The following is a 24,473-nucleotide window of genomic DNA, read 5'->3' on the forward strand; positions in this document are numbered from 1 at the left end:
AGTTTGTTAAGCAATGAAGTCGCCAACAATATAGAAGTTAAGTCCTCACAACATAAATAGTGCATAGTCTTCTTCGGTTGGTGGCAGACACAGAGGGCAATTCATTTCTTACTCCTTAAAATAATTTTGTTTTATTCCAATATATAATTGTTGATGTATATTAGTTTGGAAACAAACATTTATTTTTTTGCCTTAAAGTTGCTTCTTGACGACGCAAAAATAAAGTTTCTTGAAGTAATGAAATGTCGTACTCGAACTTTGACGGGAGTTCTCAAAAATCTCAAAATTCATAAATTCGCTGGTCCGGATGGTATCCCCGTATTTATTCTGAAGAAATGTTCTTTCGCGCTAGAAAAACCACTGCGTAAGGTTTTCCACCTATCCTATTTTTCTGGGCTCGTTCCGAGTAGTTGGAAAACTGCATTTGTTCAGCCAATCCCAAAAAAAGACGAATCTTTTTCTTTCTCCCGGAAATTATCGACCTATAGCGCTAACGTCCCTTCTTTCTAAGGTCATGGAAACGCTGATTAATTATCAGCTCAAGAAATATCTTGAAGATCGAAAGCTTTTTAATAATCGGCAATACGGCTTTCGTAGCAATAGGTCCACTGGTGATCTCATGGTTCATCTCACCAAACAGTAGAACAAATCTTGATATTTCAAAGGCATTTGATAAAGTCTGGCATCTTGTTCTCTTATCGAAAATGTGTGCTTTTGGTATTGATTCATGTCTGAAGCCCATAAAATAAATGTTGGTGTGCCCCAGGGTTCCGTTTTGTCTCCAACTCTTTTCCTCATTTTTATAAATGCACTTCTGGCTGCTACTTTTAATCCAATGCATTGTTTCGCTGACGATAGTACTCTCAACTTTTCATATTCGTTTCCAGACTCACAACCCTCCTCTTCGGATGTGGAATTGCAACTGCAAAATTTGATAAGCTCATAAAATTTAGATCTACACAGCATTGTGAAATGAGGAATAAAAATCGTGTATAATTGAATGTTGACTTGTATCGTTCAATCTAGATAAACCCTCCTTGCTACTATCTAAGAGTAGCATTTGCATCATCGAAACAGAAAATCTCGGCATCCTCGGAATGTGCACCAGCAACCACCTTTTGTTTAGCTATCACATACGCGAATTCGCCAAAAATGCCTCACGATGTCTAAGTTTTTCGAGAAGATGCAAGAAATTTCTCTACGTCTGATCTGGCTACAATCTTCAAAACCTCTCATCTCTGGGCTGATGCTCCAGTAATATATTTAAGCCCTTTGCACAGTATTCAAAGAAGAGTCTTAAAAATGATTGGTGAAATTTATATAATCAACTCGATTACGTCACTCGAACATCGTTTTCTCACGTTTTTTACTTTTATTTTAACGGACTATATGCTGTAGTGAAATAGCCAGTTGCATTCCTCCCCTAAACAATTTAACTGCAATACCTGCGCTTCTAGGAATATCCATAAGTTAACGCTTAAGCCCAACTAAGGCTCAGAGATTCATTTTTTCGCCGTACTACGTGAATGTGGAATGCCTTGCAACGCTCTATCTTTCCCCATCATTGCAATGTTCAGAAATTCAAAATCAATGAACACCGACACCTCTTATCCAACCCTTCTCTCTTTTCCTAATGATCACATTGTGTCTTTGGCATATTAAAGGTATACTACACCCTTTTAGTGCTCAGTAAATATTTAAAAAAATGTCAGAAATTAAAGCTTCACAAATACCGGTTTATTAAAGATGAAAACTTTTATTGAAAAACCTCCAGGTTAACTTCGAAATGGTGAACTTTTATATTATACTCATCTTTAGAACTAGTTTAAAAACTCAAAGTTACTTACACATCAGAATCAGTTTCAAAATACAGTAAAATATCAGTTGGAACTTTAAAGTAACCCTTTTTGTCACTTTTTGAATATAAGGAAACCCCCCATTTAATCAACCCTGCTCGTAGTTTGAAATATAACAAAAAAATGGAATTACAAACACATTCTATCGCAATTATTAGTAAAAAATTTGTTATGTTTCAATTTACGTAATCCAAAAAAGCGAAAATGGATTTGTGATGGGAAAAGTCATTAATTTTTCTTTTTTTTTCCTCTATAAACCAAATCAAATTCGAAGCGGAAACCAAAAATAAAAACATCATTGCTGATGGTCATTTTATTACAAGTCTTTTTTCTAACGAACTTAATAATCAGTTTTTTTTTGTTTTGTGTTTTGGGTTTGGATTTTGGGGGTTTTGGCTTTTCTGCTTCTTTTTGTTGTTGCACAAACAGTAGGTGTAACAATAAAGGCAAATAAAAATACAACACGATTTGAGTTTCTTCAAAGCTTCTCCAGCTCCACATCATCCCAAAGAGGAAGACCGATTTGTCTTCATGGTGGGAATTGGTGAATGGCTTCGAGAAGAAGAAGAAGCGATGACCTTTATTTGAACTGATGATCATATCATTTGAAATATACGTGAATTGTTTATAGTGAAGAGTTTAACAAGTTAGATTTGTTTGTATCAAAGCTGTGAAGGTGGTGGTATAAATGGCATACGATTATATGATTAATATCCGTCCAAGCGAAAAAATTGAATTTTTACCTTTTTTTGTTGTTGAAAGGTTCACATGTTACGTGTTCAGTTCATATACCTTTCCTCACTGTTCGATGTGGATGTTTTACTGAAGAGATATGGAATTGACCATTTATGTAGGTTAGGAAAATGTTTTGATTTAGTGGTTTTTCTCCTGAAATTATGCAACATGTTAAACAAAGCTAAATCGATTCTCTGTTTATAGTCGAGCCACGCACGTGAGGAAATATTATTTAATTTGTGTCTGACGTACACAAAAATACTATTTCTACGTGACATAGTTCTATCAAAAGATTTGTTGTCTTTTTTGGCCACGCATATGTGGAAGGTACCTTACCTACTGTTTCAAAGCAGACAAACAAACAAAGAAACAAACTTGATGCCTTTGAAGTTTTTCATGAAACTCACATTGTCACGTAAAAAAGTTTAAGTTTAAAGTGTGTTCTTTTTTTGTGGCTTTTAAATGAAGAAGGCAACAAAATGTTCAGGTTTTCTAAATTTTCTAGAGGATAAAAGCTATGAGCAGAAATCAGGGTCCTAATTAAGCTTAGACATTTTGTATTTCCTTATAATAGAGTTTCTTGTAGGTTATAGGCTTTGAAAGAACGATAATTATTGTTCTTATTTGTTCTTAGTCTGTTCCGTCGGTCGTTTAGAAGCTGCCTCTTTGTACGAGCTTTAAAAGGTGTTACTTAAAGCCCATTTCGACAAGTGTTGATAGCAAAAATGCACGAAGGATTCCAAAACTATAATTTTTTTTTATCATATCAAAAATTCTAATTACTAGGTTCGAAATCGAGTGAAATGAAATCGAGATCTCAATTGAAAATCGATTTTATGACTTTCAATACTTTTCGAAATCGCTTCAAGGGAAAAATTAGTCAATACACAATTCTGTTGATTGTCCAATTTTTAACATAATTTCGTCTTTGCTTTTAAGGGTAATAAATATAAAATATAAGTATTCTTAGTTCTTGGTTCTTAGCGGAAGTCAGTTTTCACACATCGAGTGAAAAAGATTTTTGTTGATATGGGAAGAAGCACAGGCAAAAAAGTGTTTTCAAAAGTATTTATGAAAACATTGTTTTACTCGAAATATTACATGAAGTCATTTATCTTGCTTCAAAACTATTTGAAATACTTTTTCTGCTCCCTCAAATATAAAGTAGAATCTGCGACTTTCCAGGAATCAAGTCTATTTAAAAAACTAGTTAAGTTTAATTTTCTAGGATTGAAATTATCTACTTTTGTTTTAAAACAGGTTCCTTTTGTCGTCTTTAATCTAGTCGAATTGAAATTATTTGAAAATCGCAAATTAAGAACATACAAATTCACTTCATTTAAACTTCAAAAAGGTTTAATTGATATAGATAATGGCTGAATCACAAACACGCTTCAGGTTCGGCTTCGTCTGTGTTACAGTGTGCCTGCTTCGAGGTTGCTTTGAATGGCATTTCTCTTATTTCATCCTTCCAAAGAGCAAATATTTTGTGTGTTGAAAATTTTTTACAGCTGTCAAACAAAGCAAATGTTCAGATAATTGAACTAGAGTTTCCGTTTGGAGTCACATTAAGCTACATTACGTTCTTTTACTTTCGATTGTCAAACGAAACGTGAGGTCGAAGCTCCATTGTGATAGCATGCAGTGATTTCATATGGCTGAACTCGTAAACGGCCAGGTAAAGCCGACGATGAAGCGTGTTTGTGATTCAGCCATAAAAGTGAATTTCAGAACTCCAATTTTCGTTTCGAATGGATTTCAATTTCGTTTGATTTGAAGTTGAAATGTAAAACCTAAATGTTAGCAAACATGTAACAGTGATTTTTATAATGTTGGCTTTTTAATGTGGTTACACTTATTCCGAAGTTGGTCTTTTTTGACAGCTGTCACTTTATTCATGCTCAGTTTGGTATGATATTTCAAAATGAATCGACAAATTATATCAAAATAATGCTTACGTTTTTGAAATGAAACGAATTAAACAACTTATTGAAGGAAACTATCGTCAGCTCAATATCGCGCGTGTCATAGGCCTACTATGACGTGGCCTCCAAGATCGTACTATTTAACACAGCTGGACTATTTTTGGTAAAGTTATGTAAAGCCGCTTTTCTACGCAAATAAGACCTAGAAAGTTAAGGTCTTGAAAGATAAAATTCCACTCATTATTGCTGACAGTCTACGCTGTGACTTAAAGCTAGATCATTCCATTCTTTGAAAGACGATAGTTCATACATATTTAAATATCTGATTTTAAAGATTTGGGTCAGGCCTTTTCATAACTTTTATTTTATAATCAGCATTTGATTTAAAATTCTTTAAAAATACTTGTGGCATACCGGATTCAGTATTGATTGCATGTGTGGGTGTTGAGTTATCCAGTTTGAAGATGCGCTGGAAAAATGAGCGTTGAATTACTTCAAAGTCTTCTAAGTTTTGATAGCCAAACATTTGATTTCGATATCACAGGCATATTTTAATCTTTGCATTAAACCCTCTAAATTTAGTAGTTGCATCTACATACCTGTTACATAAGATATTACTCCACATAAGATTTATTGCCCTTTTGGTTGCATTGCATTTTTCTTCTACATGTGTGCGGAAATCAAGGCTACGAGTTATCAAAAAACATAAGTATTTGAACTGATTTCTGCTGGGGAGTTGTTCTTCGCTGAGTGTATTTAAAAACTATGATTTTCGACTTTGCAACATTTATACTTAAATCCCATAAATCACAAAAATGCTTGAGATTGTTTATTTGTAACTGCAAAACTATGGGAATATCAGACAATAGTACAGTGTTATCCGCGAATAGAAGCATTTTTATTAATGTTTCACTAACTTTAATACCATTCGGGAAATCTTTTCGATACGTCATAAATGTAAAGTGCAAACATTAATGGACTTAATCCACAACCTTGTGTAACACCAGCTTTTGTATTCAAGAAATTAAACATTCTTCTTCCATTCCATATAGCAGCAGAGGTTTCGGTTATAAGAAGCTTATGTAAGTTGAGAAATTTTGTTGATATTGAAATATTATAAATTAAAGAACTTCTATACCAAAGGCCGCTTTTAAATCGACAAAAAAAAACATTTGGACTACAGTAGTAAGTTCAAATACATGATCAACTATTGATATACCTGAAGGAAAACCGACTTGGAAAATAGTGAATAGTTGATTCTCTTTAACCCATTTCGTCAACCTATGGTATAGAAGATGGGTGAATATTTTTCAAAGGCACGGTAAAATCGATATGCCCCTATAGTTGTCTGAGCGCTGGGGATCACCTTTCTACAAAATTGTGCAAATCCATACTCTTAAAAATTATTTCGGAATAGATTCTTTCTCAAGAAGCCTGTTTGACAATAAATTAATATGAACCAAAAAATTTACTGAAAAATTTTTGTAAAATTCAACGGGGATTGCGTCAATTCCCTCAGACTTATCATTTTTTATTGAGATTTCAAAGTATCTTGCAACTCTTTGTCTGCAATTGGCCTATCAAGTTCCGAAATTTTCACTAAAGGTAGAGCAAATGTTTGGTGAACTGATAATAGGTTCCGTAGAACTTCAAAATGATCAGCAAGTTTTTTCAACTGCTAAAACCGAAGATAACACATTTTTATAACCACCTTGCAACCTCAACTTTGACCAAAATGTTTTTGAGTGCTTGCATGATGAGAGACCGGTTGCTACACCGCTACAATGGAGTTTCCGTATTTTGAACATAAAGCTGTTTACCTATACTGTTTGTTCGCCTTTGAGTAAAGTGTATCGAAAAACACGGAACTTTTAGGAAGAAAAAGGTTAAAAAGAGCGAAATGCTTTTTGTTAAGTTTCATACATTCCCAGTCAAACCATTCAGCCAAAAATATGCCACTCATCAGTAAAAAACATTTTGAGTGACCGTATAAAATACAACAAATTTTTTACAACTTGCCTCAATATTAAATTAACTTTAGCCTTTTGCTACCCTTGCCCAATAGATTTAGAAGAACAAAATGTTACTTGCGAAGAAATGAATGTAATTCTATTTCAAAGAAAATCCTTTTCTCAACTTAATCTACAATAAAACAAATGAATGAATTAATAAATCAAAAGTTCAATTTATTTTCTATCAAGACTCAAACTTTTTAAGTATTCATTGAACAGAAAATGTTTTCCTCTCACAAAATTAACACATTACAATCTAATTCATCAATAATTCAACTCTTTGATCTCCGAGAACTTATAGATAATTTATGAAAACAATCATTTTAATTTGACTCGTGTTGACTTTTTTCTTAACTGTTTGATGAAGTCTAATTTCGAAACATAATTAAATCCTCCTACTTAGAAGAGATTTAAGAAGTTACGTCAATATAAATGAAGTTTGAATTTTTAACTTTTGCAAAACTTTACGAAAAATCTTCTGCTAACAAAAAATCCTTCCAACCCAAAAAAAATATGACCAAAAAAGGAGACGAAACTTTTAATCCTGCCAATTACCACTCTAATCAAAATTGTACGATATCACATCATCACACCAGCAATTATATGAAAAAAAAATAAAATACTTCCTGTTTGAAACAGTCTCAATTTCAAAAGTTCTTAATCAAATTTGACAAAACACAAAGACTTTTCTTTCTTTTGAAAACTCCCCTCGAGAGAAAGGAATGTCTTTAAATACGAAAAGTAAAATCATAAAATGAAAATGCTTTTCGCCATTATGTTTTGAATCCAATTTGTTCTTCTGGGTGGAAAGAAGGACGACCAGTGCATTATAAAAAGCATTTCACAATAAAAAACCAAAAGTATCACTTTTTGGAATTCGTACACCCATTCTCCAAACCCCATCTCAGGAACTGCTGTTGGCGAGCGCTGCTCTCTTAAGAATTTTGTGCATGGAAACCGAAACCAATTGTGACACAGGAGTTTTTGATCTCAAGAAAATTTAGTAATTATGTGGCCACAGAAAGGATTTTCCTGTGTTCCTGACATTTCTTTTGTCTTTTTTTTTGTTTTTCATTTTGAAAAGCAATTTATGAAGTTTTTAAATATTCCTATCATGAATATGAAAATCGACCAAGTTTGCAAAGAGCATCGCTTTCAACTTCAATATTGTATTTTTGTTTGTTGAAAACGTCTCTTCTTTTATTTTAAATGAAGTCCAAATGCACACAAACGGTTTTCGTCTTTCTCAGTCTCCTTTCTTGACCGAAGCAGAGTCCTTAAATGTTTAAGGAACAAAGGGGAAAGGAAAAACATAATCATAATTTCGCCTTCTCACCTTTTCAATGGATACTACAAACTTATTAATGCAAACGAGAAACTTTCCAGGGGGCATTTGTGGGGGTTTTATTTTTGTTGTCATAAATTTGTCGGTTTAAAGAATGTTTAATTCTTTTTATACAATTTTTATAGCATTTTATGACGCGACACGACGGTTTTCTTATAAAGGAAAGACCTGGCAAAGAAATTATTCATACAGAACCTAAATAGAAAAAATAACTTAACTAGTAGGACACAATAAGGATCTGTCGTCAAGAACACCTTAAAAGCTTATAACATGTAGCTAATAGAACACATAAGACGAACCATTTACACAACCTTCTAAATGTTGAGATATTTATGTATTTGTGAAATTTAGAGGGGGAAATCTGAATTGTGTGTGGAGACTTAAGGTCCATAAACATTATGACAGCGGTTTATTTATTGACGATATCAGTATCAAGCGACTTGTAAAGAGTTTAATTTAATTAATACGCTCTAAGGCAGCCAATTGAAATCCTGAACACGTTTGGTAATAAGTCTATGGAATATGGTGCAAGGAAGATCGATTAAGGCTTGAGAAGTATAACATGATGGTCCAACCTACTTGAACTATGCATCGTCTTCATCAAGAACTTAACTTTCGCAAAAAAATTCAGTTAAAAGGCTCTTTACCTATTACCGAAACTTCGTTCGCAGACTCATTTCTCGCAGAAGAAGTCGTTCATCCGCATCAAGATGTCACCCCAGTCCACACACCCATCATTTATGATTTTTGATGTACTTGCCGCCGTTCAGGCCGAAAATGTCATGCTCTGAATAATAAAAATTGTGTGGTGCAACAGTCCGTGGAGAACTAGGGCCTAGCGACTTACTACTCTCAGCAATTCCCATGTTCGAGTAATCTTGTCAGGGATTAAGGAACCTACAGTTTTTAAACCGAACCCGAACCCCTAATTTGAGAAAGCACTTTTCATGGCAAGGATTCCCTTTTGGAAGATTTGTCAATTCCTCGCAAGGGGCAGTACCCATGAAAAAACTTAAGATGGCATAGGCAGAGATCGAACCCAAGTCCTCCGGCATGACAGTCCAACGCACTAACCATCATGTCACGGGTACTACATTTCATGTTCTCAAGAAACGATTTTTTCCCAAAACTGTTAAACAATACAAGCTACTCTAGGTTCCGAACTATGAAGCGTAAAGTAAGCGAATAATTGGGCGGGTTCAATTGCTGAGTCAAGTCGACCTTGTAAGCAAATGGTTCGAGATCTATGTGCAGAGTTTTCTTTAAGCTGATGTGTGAAAATCTTCGAGATCGATTGGTGTATTTGATGTGCTAACCGTACGATATCGAAGACCATGAGTGTTCCTTCCTTGTATGCATGTCTCACGAACTTGAGTATAGCAAGCGTGGTGGGTGCTTCACTTTAGACAATTCAACTGGATTTCAGGATTCACTTTGGATTTGGAAGGATTTCATTCACTTTGGGAATAAATTTCCAGTATTGTTCAAGCGTTAAGCGTCTCGTTCTTGTAAGCAGGCTACGTACAACCCGTACAGCTCGTCGTTCTATCTTCCCCTTCACTCCCCTTCTATGCGTAGGAGACCGTACAGTACATCACGGAAAAAAATACCCAAGGAGCTTTCATCTGCTTTTGTCAAAGGCCACGCTATTGCACCATAAAGCAGGAAGGGGATAAAAGGGGCCTCATATAGCTACACTTTGGTTGCTTAAGAGAGGCCGTTACCACTCAATTTCTTTATTAGCCTAAAGAACAGCGGTTAGATAGAGTAGTTCTTTGTTTGATCTTAACGCTGCCCAGGTAGATAAAGTCCCTCACTTACTTACTTACTTAAGGTGGAGCTATTCTCCGGGGCGGCCCTGGGCCTCAACCAATATGCATCTCCAGCCAGCTCGGTCCCTAACTAGCTGTCTCCAGTTCCACACGCCAAGTTGGTTGAGGTCTTCACCTACCTGCGTGCGCCACCTAAGTCTCCGTCCCTAGGGATTGGATTCGAAGATCTCCCGGGCTGGAACGTTGATGTACATTCGCTCTACATGACCTAGCCATCTAAGCCATTGGACTTAAATTCTGTTAACTACGCCAGTGTCGCTTTACAGCCCGAAAAGTTCGTCGTTGTATCTTTTCCTCCACTCTCGATATATGGAGACAGGACCAAAAATCACCTGAAGAATTTTTCCTCCGAAGCATCCTAAGACGCTCTCATCTTTCCTTGACATGGTCCAGGCCTCAGTCAAATTAATGATAACCGGGATGATGAGTGTCTTATAGATGGTGATTTTAGATGCTTGAGATAGGACTTTACTTCTCAATTGCCTTCTAAGTCCAAAGAAGCAGCGATTGGCAAGAGTTATTCTTCGTTTGAATTCAGCGCTATTTTCGTTGTCTGTGTTTATAGCGGTGCCTAAGTAGACAAAGTCCTTAACTCCCTCGAAGTTATAGCTGTCCATTATGACGTCTTGTCCAAGCCGTCGTTGTTCAATGTGCTTTTTTGATAACAGCATATAACAGTTCTTGCCTTCATGGTCCACTAAACCCATCTTCTTCGCTTCCGTCGCAATGCTCAAAAACGCTCCACTGACATCACGCTTTGATCTTTCAATTATGTCAGTCATTTGCGTATCTGAGTAATTGGATGGACCTTTGGAAGATTGTAACTCTAGTGTGGACGGTTGAGTAATGCACAATTCTTTCCAGAACGATATTGAAGAAGTCGCATGAAAGTGTATCGCCTTGTCTAAAAACTCTTTTGGCATCAAATGCACCGGTGAGATCTTTCCCGACCTTGATAGAACAGCGTGCATTCTCCATCGTCATTCTGCAAAAACGGATAAGTTTGACAGGGATGGCAAAACTAGACATTGCTCTGTAGAGCTCTTCCCTCTGGATGTTGTCATATGGGGCTTTAAAATCGATTTGAACCTCCTGAGTTTTTTCCAAGATCTGACGTAATGTGGATATTTAGTCGATAGTGGACTTTCCTCGTCTGAAGCCACACTGATAATGACCTATCAGGCTGTTGACGAAGGGCTTCAGACGTTCACATAATACGGCACAGAGGATCTTATATGCATTGTTAGGGAGATTGATGCCTCTGTGGTTGGCGCAATTTTTATATATCGGGTAAACTATGCTGGGATTCCACTCATCGGGCATGCTTTCTTCCGACCATATTTTGCAGATGAGTTAGTGCATGTTCCCTTTCAAGTCATGGCCTTCTGCTTTAAATAGTTCGTCAGCAATGAGGTCAGCTTCAGCAGCTTTGTTTGTCTTCAGTTTAGTTATAGCTATCTTCACTTCGTCGAGATCAAGTAGGTGGAGTTGTTGATCTGCGTCACCTAGGTTAAGTGGTTCTATCTCTCTTACAGCGGAATTCGGTTCCTCACCGCGGTTTATATAGTTAGAGAAGTGGTCTTTCCATATTCTCAAAAGTCCTTAACTACTTCAATATTATGTCTGTCGACGGTGAATATTAGACCAAGACGTCGGTATTGTCCAAAAGTTATTTTCCCAAGACAGCATGTTCTTTGTTTTGCCCTCATTACCCGATAAGCCTGTTCTTGCCACCTTTTTCTCAATACTCGCAAAAGTCAGTTCGTCCGTCTATGTCAATACTTCATCAGCATATACGAGTAATTAGACAGGCCTTTAAGAGAAAGTGACTCTAACGTTGACATTGGAGCTTTGAAGCACGATATTAAAGAAATCACATCTGTAATCTTGACACATTCTTTAAAACCTTTTTTGACATCAAGTGGTTCATTTCAGTTATTTCAAACTCTTTTAGAGCAGTGCAAATTGTCCATGGAATTCGAAAACTATACATAAATCTGTACAGTTCGTCCCTATTGATGATGTCATATGAGGCCTTGAAATCAATGAATAGATAGATGTAGGGTGTCAATTTGATGTTCTTCTGTTTTTTTTTTCAATCTTTCGTAACGTTAATATTTTATTTACTGTGAACTTTCTTTTATTAGGCCACACTGATAAGAACCTATGAAGTTGTTGACTATGGGTTTTAGACGTTCACATATTACGGCAAAGAAGATATTTTTAGCGATTATTGATTCCTCTATAGCTGTTGGAGTTTAGGGGGTCTCCCTTTTTCGGTATCGTAAAAACAATAAGACTGAGGTTTCAATCATCAGATATGCATTCTTCCGACCATATTTTGCAGATAAGTTGGTGTATGCTCCTAACTCAATTATCTCCAGCTGTTTTGAAAAACTTGGTAAGATTTCAGCTCCGGCGACTTTGTTAAACTTCAGCTTAGGTATGGCAATCTTCACTCAATTTTAGATAGGGTAGACGAGATTGTTGGCTTTTGTCGTCTATATTGATTCTATCATTCTGCCTAAAAGTGGACATTTTTTTCTTCGACACCGTTATGCAGTCTCTAAAAGTGGTCCGTCAGATTGCCCATTCTTTATGTGAGTTACAACGCAATTAACAACTTTTCTGCAGAAAAAATAAATCAGGAATTTCAAACAGTCTTAGCCTCTAAAAGCTTTAACATTGCTTTTCTTTCGGACTAAGAAACGACTTAATTATGCAAACTTGGTGTTTATTAACTCTTAAATATTAACCTAAAAAAGCTTATACATAAATCCATATAATTGACAAAAATAAACATTTAACAAAACTACTATAGCTTCGAGTAAGGATATAGAGCTTATCCCAGTGCAGCAGTATTCACATTACGCCTTATCATGGTTCACATACTTACGTCAGTCATATCATTCATGTCAACCAACAGTTAAGGAGGCATTGTTTCGTGACTTCTTGCCGTGCGTTGTCGTCTCAGTTGGATTGTTAGTATAAAGAATAAGGCGTCCTTAAGTTCTGCGCCTTCCCAAACTTTCCCTATATATTTATAAATGAGGAATGTTTATCTTAGAAAAAGTTAACTACGTATATGTAAAGTATACATGTGTACGTACTGTACATACAATTGTCATATAATGTATACATATACATTCAAGTAGTGTATCCTCCCTCTTCTATAGTTTTCATGTTGGCGCAGCACTGACTCAGCACTCCTTATGTCAACTAGAAAATTAGCATTTTATTTGTCTTTTGTTTGAAAAACATATTGTTTTCGTTTTCGTTGTTGTTGTTCTTTTCTTTTTATATTGTTTAACTATATTCTTTGAATTTATTTCTTTAACAGTGATATCTGTGATTAGACTGTTGTTTCTTTTTGTTTCAACTCTATGGCAATAAAATCCTTTGAAAGGATATAAAACAAAACAAAAATAAAATACATCCGTTTTTTTAAGTTAAAAACAAAATATTAACAAAATGTGTTAAATAATAATTTTTAATAATAAAGTGCTACTTATTTTGAAATATATTAATTAAAATAAACCTACCTGCGTATTTACAACAACAAAAATAATAATCAAAAAAGATAAAATGTTAACTTGCGTTTGTCGACCGGTTTCTGGCAATTTGCCAAAAATGGCACCATCATCGATGCCACAAAAGCGCAGTACAACAACAATTGTTGTAACATCGGAACCAAGGATTGGAACCGCAACAATTGTCAAACAAAAGAAGGTAACGAATAACGATATTTATCTGCATGATTTGTTGTTATTGTTATTGTTTTTGAGTTTTTCATTTTAACTTTTTGTTTCAAAAATACACTATCCAAAAACACGTATCATCAACACATAACAACTAATTTTCGAAATGTGAATCACAACATTTCTACTGAAGGCTTAAACACAAATTCAGTACAGCCGAACAACTCATAAATGCAACATAATTCTTAAACATGCAACAGCACTAGAAAACATTCAAAAACTAACTTAACTCAAATCAAATAGAGCCAAAACATATTGTTTCAAATGTATTTCCAAATCGGAGTTAAAGTTGGAAAGTATTCGGGAAGCTGTCAATTTTGAAGCTATCATCGTTTGACTTTTGACAAGTAAGGACTAAGTTTTTTCTAAAAATAGAACGATAAAAGCTGGAACAATACGTATTGAAATTCACTAAAAGTGGTTAACATTTTGCAGTGATACCGCAATACTAAATCACTGATAGTGCCTCTTCATAAATCAACGTCTCGGCCAGCAATAGTGAAACTAGTGGAAAAATTTCAGCAGCTATTGCAAGCTACTTAAAAAACGAAACCTGAACAACAGTCACTAAATAACTGAAAATATTGCCGATATAGCTCGTATTGCTTATCGATTCCTCGATAATCTTTCGAATTGACATTACAGAAAAAAAAGGAATCAAGTCGGTCAATAACCAACGACGTGGTCCTTGAACTGCATTCCCATATATTGCTCTGGAAATCCAAGACTAATTGTTGAAAAGACTCTCCATTTTCGACGACGTGTCTCCGTTGAGTGACGGTGAAATTAGATGTTACGTATGCTCCACATTCTATTCAAGACGTTAAAGATATAGTGAGTTCGTGGCTAGCACTTAGCTGATATCCTTTTCCATATACAAGGAAATAATCATCAGTAAATTTTCCAAAAAAAAAAAACACTCTTATTAGCATCAAGTTAGTCTAGAATTAAATTCATTAAATTAAGATTTAACAGTGCTACAGTTTGGAGCTTCAATACCAAACGTGGACTTAAGCTAAACACATCTTTCTTGACTTGATAATCCGCGTCGAAGATAGTCAAAAATAATTCCACTAATATGAATTTTTCTGCTTCCATTTAAAGTAAATCACACTCAAATACCAACAAAATGAGAACATTTTAAGCAACAATGTAAAAAACCTCCTAAAATACTTGACTTGTCTTATTTCTAAGATTTTTGTAAATTTTCTCACACGGGTTGACAAAAAAGGAGACTAAAATGTGAACACAATTTATTATTGATTTTCACCTATCAATTAATTTATGAAGCTATGCATTTCTTTTCGTACTTTTTGAATAGTGGGATAAACACTTCTTGAAAAATCGAATCATACAAATTCTATTCCAAGATTTCTGATAGCTTAAGTGAGAATATTTTGTGAACATTTTTGTTTATATTTCTGAGTAGGTATGTAGTCCAGTGAAATTATGCGAAATTAGGGGTCAATTGTTATTATTAATTTCCCATAGAAAGTTATTGTAATCCGTTCGATTTGTCGAATTGGGCTTTAGACGTTCACATATTACGGAAAAGAAGATTTTATAGACGATATTAAGTAGACTGATTCCTCTATAGTTGGTGCAGTTTAGAGGGTCTCCTTTTTTATGGATCGGGCAAACAATACTTAGATGGAACCTACAGATAAGTTGGTGCCCTTTCCAAACTAACTTATCTCCAGCTGCTTTAAAGAGCTGCGCATTCAAGCCATCCGCTCCAGTGGCTTTATTAGACTTCAGCTTCGATATGGAAGAGTTTACTTCGTCTAAGTCGGAAGGACGGGATTGTTGGCTTTCGTCTTCTATGTTGAATGGATCATCCTGCCTGACAGCGGAATTCAGTTCGTCGTCGCCGTTATAAAGTCTGAGAAGTGGTCCTTCCATATCCTCAGCATTGACAGCGGTTCCACTATGATGTTTCCACTTTCGTCTTTGCAGCCTTCGGTTCTAGGTTTATGTACCTGTGAATTTCGTTTCACCTGTTCATAAAACTTTCGAACTTCATTACTGCTTTTAAACCTTTTAACATCTTCGACAGCACGCTTCTCATGCCCTCTCTTTTTCCTTCTAAGAAGTCGGTGTTTCTCTTGCCTCTTTTGCTCATAGAGCTCGTGAGCAGCTCTCATTCTTCTATGCAGCGCCGCTTTGCATGCCTGTTGTTTGGCTGCATTTTCCTGCCGACATTCCTCATTAAACCAGGGGTTCTTTGTTGGTGAATGATTGAACATCAGCACGTCAGAAGCGGCTTCTCTGGTTCTCGATACATTGTGTTTGCGGCAGAGAACTTCGAGAGAAGTTACTTGTAACTTGGTTGAAAAAGGATTTGGCGATTTCTTGCGATTGTAGCCGTTCGTTGTACCTTCTCCCAGCACCTCCCTGTTTTCCCTTTGGTCTTGAAAGCCGAAGTGGTACCTTGGCTACAACGACGTAGTAGTCCGAGTCGATGTTAGCTCCTCGGAAAGTTCGGACATCGCAATAATATGGTCAATCTGGTTGACGGTAGATTGACCTTGAGAACTCCAGGTTCCTTTGTTGACGGTGACGTGTGGAAAACGCGTACTGGCTACCATGACGTTTTGCCCCTCAGCAAAATCTATGAGCCTGAATCCTTTGTCAGAAGTTCTTTCGTGCAAGCTGTTTTTCCCGATTATTTCACCAAAGATGTCTTCCCTTCCTAGATTGGCATTAAAATCACCTAGGACAATTTTAATATCGTAGCTAGGATACTGCTCATATGTTTTTTCTAAAAGCTCGAAGAACATATCTTTGGTGTTGTCATCTTTCTCTTCTGTAGGGGGGAATTTCATGAAACGAAGAATACCGTTTTTGACATTTTGTAAAATTTTGATAAAAATCGGATAGACAGTTTTTTTTTATATAAAATAAAAGCCTAAAAAAAAACATCACTTAAAGTTGGTAAAAAATTACTTTCGACTCAAATATTTTTTCAAAATATTAAAATATTGGCTTCAAACTATTTTGTGTCTCACAAAAAATATTGTTTTCGGCATTCAGTAAATTTTGTATAAGAATCAAACAGTCATTTTTTTCATAAAAAATTAAAATCTACAAAAAACAGTGCACAAATTTGCTAAACGTTGGTTTTCGACTTAAAATCTCATTAACTATATGCAAACATTTCAAAAAAATTTAGAATAATTCAACCGAGAACTGTTTTTACAAAACACAAAAACCTGCAAGCCTTTTAAGCAAGACAGATTAACAGACAGGATGGGAAGTTATCAGTGTGGGTCGCATGCCAGCCTCTTTTTTCCGTTCCTGTGGGTACCATTGAGTTAGCGCCCTTACCAAAATTGTCAAGCTTACAAATTCCTAAAATATTTCTATCAATCATTTTCTTATACACTCAACCATTTTGGAAATAGAATGTAGAAAGTGCGCTGCGTTCAGTAATTTTTTGAAACAGTGAAAAAAAGTTAGAACGAAAAAAGGACTTTTTCTTTAAATGGGTAAACTTATATTGCTATCTTAGCATAACGTTGACTATCAAATACGATAAATGTATGGGTATGATTTCAAACCCCTGTAATGGTTCTGAGTGCTTTAGAATTGATTTCTGTAGCCCATTACACATGAGTTATCACTAACTCCAGATGAATTACTTAGAATGATGTTTTGCAATTGAAAGAATAAATGTGGCCCACGACGAGGTTCTAGAAAAAAGTTGTTGCAATTAAAATTATAATTTTTTAGGAATTCATGTTTGAGCACTCCGCCTGGGCCCGTTCCTAGGTTTCTAGATCATATCTTAACAAATCTTTTTTTTGAAAATAAAAATAGTTACTTTGCTGAAACGATGCTGTTCTTTTCGGTGGAAGATTCGTCAATTTTATAAAAGCTTAGATTTCAAAGACAAAATATTTTTTTTTCATAATCTATAATTTTTGTAGCAACAATTTAATTTAAAAGTGTTGAACGTTGCACTCCTTTTGCCTTAAAATGTTTGAGCGAACATTTGAACAAATTCTTTATAACTTTTATAAAGGTTTTAAGACCATAGAACCCATAGAAACGGAGATAATAACGAAAAAGCGGATTTTGCGGCTTTTGGCGGTCCATGATTTTTGAGACTTTTCACAATGTTTAGAATACCAAAAGGAAGGTATACATAATTTTTCAGCGTGATATCTCTCATTCCCAAATGATACCATTATTTTACTGGACTATTACTGAAATCTCCGAGATCTCGGAAACATAAAATGAACTTAATTCATTCAAGCCCCAAAAAAGAGCAGCCTACAAGTAAACAAAAACAATTACATGTGTTCATTTTTGAAACTTTTACTATTTAAGCTAAAAAAAAAAATAAAAAATAATAATTTATTTCATTAAAATCGTTATGAATAGTAAAGTTTAAATTGTTTCTATCCAAAAGTAAGAGTTTATTTACATAACAAATTAATAAACATATACATACATGAATGATTTAAACGTATCAATCATTTTCTTTTGAAATTAAATTTTGAGTGTTCAAATAAGTTTTTCAAATTAAAATGTATCAAAATAATAATAATGATTATATAAACATGTATTGTATATGTATACACACATCATTATATTACCTGCACAAATAAATAATAATATATACATGTAGGTAAAAAAAAAAACGAATCATAAAATTGTCGTCATGTCTGTGGAAAATTGATAAAATGGGATAAAGAGCAGAAAATGTTCAAATTGAATTTTTATTCATACTCGTGTGTTTGTGTTTAAATATATCGATTTATTATATAATAATTGTTTCCATATATTTGACATTTTCAATTATACATATGTATATGCATGTCTATTTATTAAAACTTAATTCATTAAAATTTAATTAAATGAAATAAAACTAAACAAAATGTCCTTATGCCTTATCGGGCATTAAAATAATCAAACATTGAAATTTACCTATGTTCCATTTAACTGTAGGTGATATTTTCAAAATTAAACTTTTTAATAACAAACAAAGTTCTTGTTTTTGTTCAATGTCAATACTTTTGAAAAGTGAACAACTATTAAATTTAATTGTCAAGTGCCTAAGGATATTCTGCTTATTTGATCAATAATGACAGTAGCAATATACTCATAGTTACAATGTTCAGAAATAAATGATTTTTGGAACTACTTACGCTTCTTAAAACATACAATAACGTCAAGCAATTTCCGAACAACTATGGGCTCAAGAAATATCTTGAAGAACAAAAACCTCTTTATACTTATGGGTTTCAAAGCAATAGGTTTACTGGCAATCTCATGGTTAACCGCGCCAAGCAGTGGAACAATTCCTTACATCATATCGGAGAGAGTAAGATCATTGCATTTAACATTTCAAAAGCACTTGATGGAGTTGTGGCATCAGACTGTCTTCTTAAAAATACATGCCATTGGTTTCTACAAATCCCTCTTTCGTTGGATTAGAAATTACCTTTCGAATCCTTCAATACAATTAGTATTAGACATATTCAAGAAATCCAAAATAAAAACTGGTGTACCTCAGGGCTCTGTTTTGTCTCCGCCACTCTTTCTTTTTTTTATTAATGATCATCTCTCTTAGACTTCTTATTCACTTACCTGCTTTGCTGACGGTATCACTCTCGGCTTTTCATATTCTTGTTTAAATCCACAACCATCTTTGGACGTGGATCTTGACCTGCAACCTATGATAAGCTCATTAAATTCTTACCTAGACAGCATTGTTGAATGGGGAATCAAAAATCTAGTAGAATTTAAAATGTCGAATAGTGAATGCTGCCTACTGTTATTAAAACATAATTTACTACTTTTGTCAAGGAGACTGAACACTTCAAAATGCTCGGTATATGTATTTCCCCACTCACCTCTCGTAGAAGGATTAAATACACGACAACGATAAAAATGGCGCTTGATGTTTGAGTTTCCCAAAGCGTTGCAAGAAATTGTCCTCCTTCTCTGAATTGGCTTTCATCTTTACAATTTGTAAAAAGCAGAAGCTTCAGTAAAACTTGCATCCCTGGGCTGGTACTTCAGCAACTTACTCAAGTCTCTTGGACAAAATAAAAAAAGCGTTTAAAATAATTGGTGACGATAATGAAGCATTGATTCATTTACGGAGCTTGAGCAACGTCATAATGTGCGTTGTTTTACCCGTTTTTCCCGGAATATGCTCTAGTAAAATAGACATGTAGTATTCAACTGTAATACTCGTGAATCTAGGAATCGGCCTACCTTTAAGCCCAACTTTGAATTGAATTATCATACACAGAGATTCGTTGCTCAACCGCACTGCGCGAATGTGGAATACTTAACCTTATTTCTGTCATTACAGTATTCAAAAATTTCAAAACTAATACGCACCAAACTGGCACTTCCTTTTAAACCATCTCTTCCTTCATTTAGCAAAAATGTAATAAGGGTTGATGTATTCATTCATTGGGCTTAGCAAATCTTACGTCGTTTAGGTTTCTATTTCCTAACTGATTAACATACATCCAATTACCGTCATTTTGTAACTGCCGCGCCTCCAGATGTTTTTTTTATTTGTACTTTGACAAACAAGCTGAGTCACAGTCGAGGTATGTTATGGCGGCTATATGTAACAGAAGTAGGTAAAGCCTTCATACAAGCACGCATTTTGGTTCGGCAGCTTTAAATAAAGAAAAATAAAATGAATTTTCACATTTACAGAAGATTCGAATTACAAACAAAAAAAAGAAAAAAAGTTAACTATACAAATCTGTATCGTGTGTGTCTATCAATCCAACCTTAATCCAGGTTAAACCATTTTCAAACAGAACTAAATAACACACAAGTACTCGTAAATCCTGCCGCGAAATCGCTGTGGCAGCGTTTTATATGTGTTTGCTATATTCTCACCAATCTTTCTTATTTTTTTAATTTCTCAAGTTATTTCTGTAAAGTGAAACATTTTCAGAGAAACATTTTTTTTAATATCTCTTTTTTCCGTCAGCGTTTGATTTGTCTTTTGTGTGTACCTATCCTGAGGCATCTTTAACAGCTTCCACAAAGTACAATCGTTGTCGTGTTGTATCGTATCCGTTGTGCAAATTCTTCGTTTTATATTAAGAAATAAAAACCTACAGAAATTAATTCAATTCTCCACGAAGTTGAACAAAATTTACCCCAAGCCTATTTATATGCCACCTTTTTCTTATGTGCGTGACACATCCTCGTTTCCTTCATTCACATTACACATGACATTTAATTGCACCAAATGACATCCCCTGTCTGATTAGAAGCAATAATAAACCCGCCGCGTCACCCTTTAGCAAGTAACTAGCAGCTTGAAACCAACAGAAAACAACTTACAACAAAAAACAAACATACACTTAGTGATGCATTTAATATTTATAACACTCATACGCCATGGTGTACCACTTCAATTCAATTTCATTTTCAAAGTTTTGTGTTGTGCTATTTTGTTCGCTGTCACTATTGCCCTGGAGCTTATTTCCTTCGACACCCTTTTACATTGCCCACACTTTACTTTCCTAGACAGGGATAGAGAGAGAGAGAGAGATAGATCCGAAACACACTTTGAATTTTAATAAACCAAAACCTATAGCTAGGAAAATTGTTTTTATTAATTTTTAATATTTTGTATTTTTCAGGTGCCCGGAAGGCTGACATCTGCCGAACTAAGGGCAATGGCACTTCGGCAGCAACAACAAATCGATTCTCAGCACCAGCTGCTTGCAACCAAAGAACAGCGTTTACGTTTTCTTAAAGCACAAGAGGTACGCGGAGCGGCTGCTGCTGCAGAGGGTGAACGCTTGCGACGATTACGTGAGCGTGTCGAAGCGCAGGAGTCGAAATTACGTCGGTTGCGGGCGTTACGTGGGCAAGTTGATCTGCAGAAAACCTACAATGTTACACTTAGTAAGTACCAACCTACCTTCCTTACCAATAGTTCAAATACAATATTATTATAGGTATACGACTTCACTTTACAATGCACGAGTGTTTCTTATTAAGCTCGTTTTTCCAGCTCTTGCACAAACCCAGTTTGTATTACTCACCTTTTTATAGTGTTTATATGCCACAAAAGCCATAGGTGTACTTACCTTTAGTCACTGGATAGAGCCACAATAGGTTAAATAAAAACCTCCTGAACTGTGTTTGCCCGAAAACCTGAGGAAGTGGATATTAAGAAATTAAATACAATTTTCTGGCATTTTTAATCTACTGCTACTCTAAAATGGTTTCATTATTTCTTCCGTTCGTTCCGTTCAGCTTGTGTTTGATTTCTTGTGCTGTTAGTTGTGCTTAAGGAACTGACTTTTTCTGATTTACCAGGGTTGGATTCTATTTTGGGTTTGCTTTTTACGACTTTCAAACATAACCATGAGTCCAAGTTTTTTTTTCTTCCTCTAAGTCTCTAAGTCTAAACGAGTTTGTTGGAAAACTTGTATTTCTACCGACAGTGATACTTAGAAAGTAAATAAATGTTTAAATAAAAGAAAAGCTTAAAAAAAGGTAATAGTTGTTCCAGAGGTAAATGAAAGTAAGTGGCTTTGCTATTATCAACCCACCAGTGGGGAAAAGTCCGGTTAAAAGCCGTTGATAAGCTGATTATTTGATAAGACGGTTAAAATCTGTTGATGAGTCGGTTAAAATCTCTTGATAAGGCGGTTAAAAGTTGTTGGTAAGCCGGTTAAATGGCGTTGATAAGCCGTGGATTAACACCACCTGCCAAGAAACGCTAATCGAAGGGACCTAGTCATAAGGCAAAAGCAATCGAAGTAGAATAAGCAAGGAGAACCTGAAAACCAGCCCTCTTGAACAAGTGCTATAGCAAAACACCGATACCGTATCAAAGAAATTAACCTACAATTTATATTATTAAAAGTTGTGAAAAGTGAAAGAAGAGTTATAATAAAGAAAAGACCTTTATACTAAAGTTTTTGTAAACCTTCTTTTAGTTAGATCCTAGATCCGAAGAGCTTAGTTCAGCCTTTGAACTCAAAACACATTACAAAGAAGCTTTTTTTTTAAAATAATGATACTTTACAATTTTGCTCATTTTTAATAAAAAGTTTTGTTCATTTCTGATAATACAGAATCCTTAACAAGTATTAAGGGATTAAAGGTGAATATACTCAAATAAAATAACTCGAGACTTCCAGTTTGTAAAAATATTGGAGAATTCTGTAAACTATCCGGATAAACACCAATAAACCGAAGAACAACTTGAAATATATAAATGAATTGGTAGTACAATTACTCATAAATTCAACTTGCTAGACCTTACATTCAAAACAAATTGCTGGATGAACTATTTTTTTTGCATAAAGGTACTAATGGTCTTCTAGATTGAATGATATACCCCAAGAGTTCTAAACATTGTACACTTTTTCTTCATAGAAAGTTAAACCAAAGTCTTAGAAAAAGCATAGGAAAGTTTATGATTATCAGATTGTTTTAGAGAGGCTTATATCTGACCCGTTTTCAAGAAAAAGGGAGGATAGAGTTTCGTATAACGTATCATTAGTAAATTTTTCTATGGAAATTCTAACAATAATACTCTCTTAACGGCCTTTCAATGGGACCTAAGTATCATAAGTGAGTCACAAGCTGATCATATTTATTTAGTGGCCAACATAGCTGTAGTATTTGTAGGTAACAAGAAAAAGTTTGACGCTTGCTTTATTGATTTCAAGGCAGCATTCGACAGTTTAGACAGGAAAGAAATAATTTCGAAGCTTAAAAGCAAATGAATTTCGAAAAAGCTTGTGAACGTTTTAGAAGAACTGTATAATTCAACAACCACTACAATTTTGTATTTAAACAAATTTTCGGAACAATTTCGAATTGAAGTAGGATTGAGACAAGGCTGCAGCTTAAGGCCTCTAATATTTACTTTGTTTAAAGCTGACATAGAAGAGGTTCTGCAATGAAGAGCACGTATGTCTTACCGGTAGTAGCTGTGGCGTGATGGTAAGTGCGTAGGATTATTACGCCAGAGTTGTTATGTTCAATCCCTGCTTGTGGTGAAGAATTGAAAAAATCCTCGAAGATTAATTCTTATCATAAAAAGTGCTTCCTAAAATTAGCCGTTCTGCTTCCGTATGTAAACTGTAGGTCCCTTCCATTCCTGACAAAAGTACTCGCACACAGAAATGGTTGAGAGTTGTAGATCACTAGGGCCTGGTTCACTACGGACTGTTGCGCCACCCAATTTATTTATTTATTTATCAGGGGATGTTTTAATCAAAGTCCTAATGTTCGCAGAAAACATCGTTGTCTTGGATGAGTCGCCTGGAAGGCTTAAATAGATGATCAGTATATTGTTCGAGTACGGCTACAAATGAAGACTCTAGGCAATGTCAAGTCAAAAAAATAATTATATTTCCCAACGGTGGAGATTGTCAATGAATACAATTATTTCGAAGTAAGGATTTCCGAAAAATTGCCCTTAATGTTACTTGGCGGTGTGTTGCAATTAAAAAGAAAAACTAAGTACGAAGAAAAATAACAGATACATTTTGGGCAAAGTTTGAAAAAGTAAAGAAGTTTTATAAACACTTCTTAAATATCCCTTCTTTCTAAGGTCATGGAAACGCTGATTAATTATCAGTTAAGAAATATCTTGAGGAACGAAAGCTTCTTAATTACCGCCAATACAGCTGTCGTAGCAAATAGGTCCACTGGTGATCTTATGGTTTATTTCACCGAACAGTTTAACAAATCTTTACATAATTTTGGAAAAAGTAAGATTATTGCATTTGATGTTTCAAAGGCATTTGATAAAGTATAGAATCTTCCTCTCTTATCGAAAATGCATGCTTTCGGTATCGACGAATCTCTTCTTCATTGAATTAGAAATTTTGTTTCGAACCGTTTAATTCAAGTTGTTTTAGACGTATTTAAATTTGAAACCCTTAAAATACTGGTGTGCGCCAGGGATCCGTTTTGTCTCCGACCTTTTTTCTCATTTTTATAAATGATCTCCTGTCTGCTAATTCCTATCCAATACATTGTTTCGCTGAC

At 34.9% G+C, this 24,473-nt stretch overlaps 1 protein-coding gene across 8 annotated transcripts in view; it reads left to right on the top strand.

Annotated features, from left to right (window-relative positions):
- LOC129940292 (apoptosis-stimulating of p53 protein 2) overlaps positions 1-24,473 on the top strand; it is a 375,436-nt gene that overhangs the window by 283,164 nt on the left and 67,799 nt on the right. For 4 of the 8 annotated variants that reach the window (XM_056048582.1, XM_056048580.1, XM_056048581.1 and 1 more), the window contains 2 exons: positions 13,046-13,434; positions 21,095-21,362. In XM_056048582.1, coding sequence (XP_055904557.1) covers positions 13,291-13,434; positions 21,095-21,362 — 412 coding nt within the window. In that variant the 5' untranslated portion in view covers positions 13,046-13,290. The remainder of the gene's footprint in view (positions 1-13,045; positions 13,435-21,094; positions 21,363-24,473) is intronic. The other 4 variants (XM_056048584.1, XM_056048586.1, XM_056048585.1 and 1 more) reach the window with 2 other exon arrangements.

This window comes from Eupeodes corollae, chromosome 1 (assembly GCF_945859685.1).
Source record: "Eupeodes corollae chromosome 1, idEupCoro1.1, whole genome shotgun sequence".
Taxonomy (NCBI): domain Eukaryota; kingdom Metazoa; phylum Arthropoda; class Insecta; order Diptera; family Syrphidae; genus Eupeodes; species Eupeodes corollae.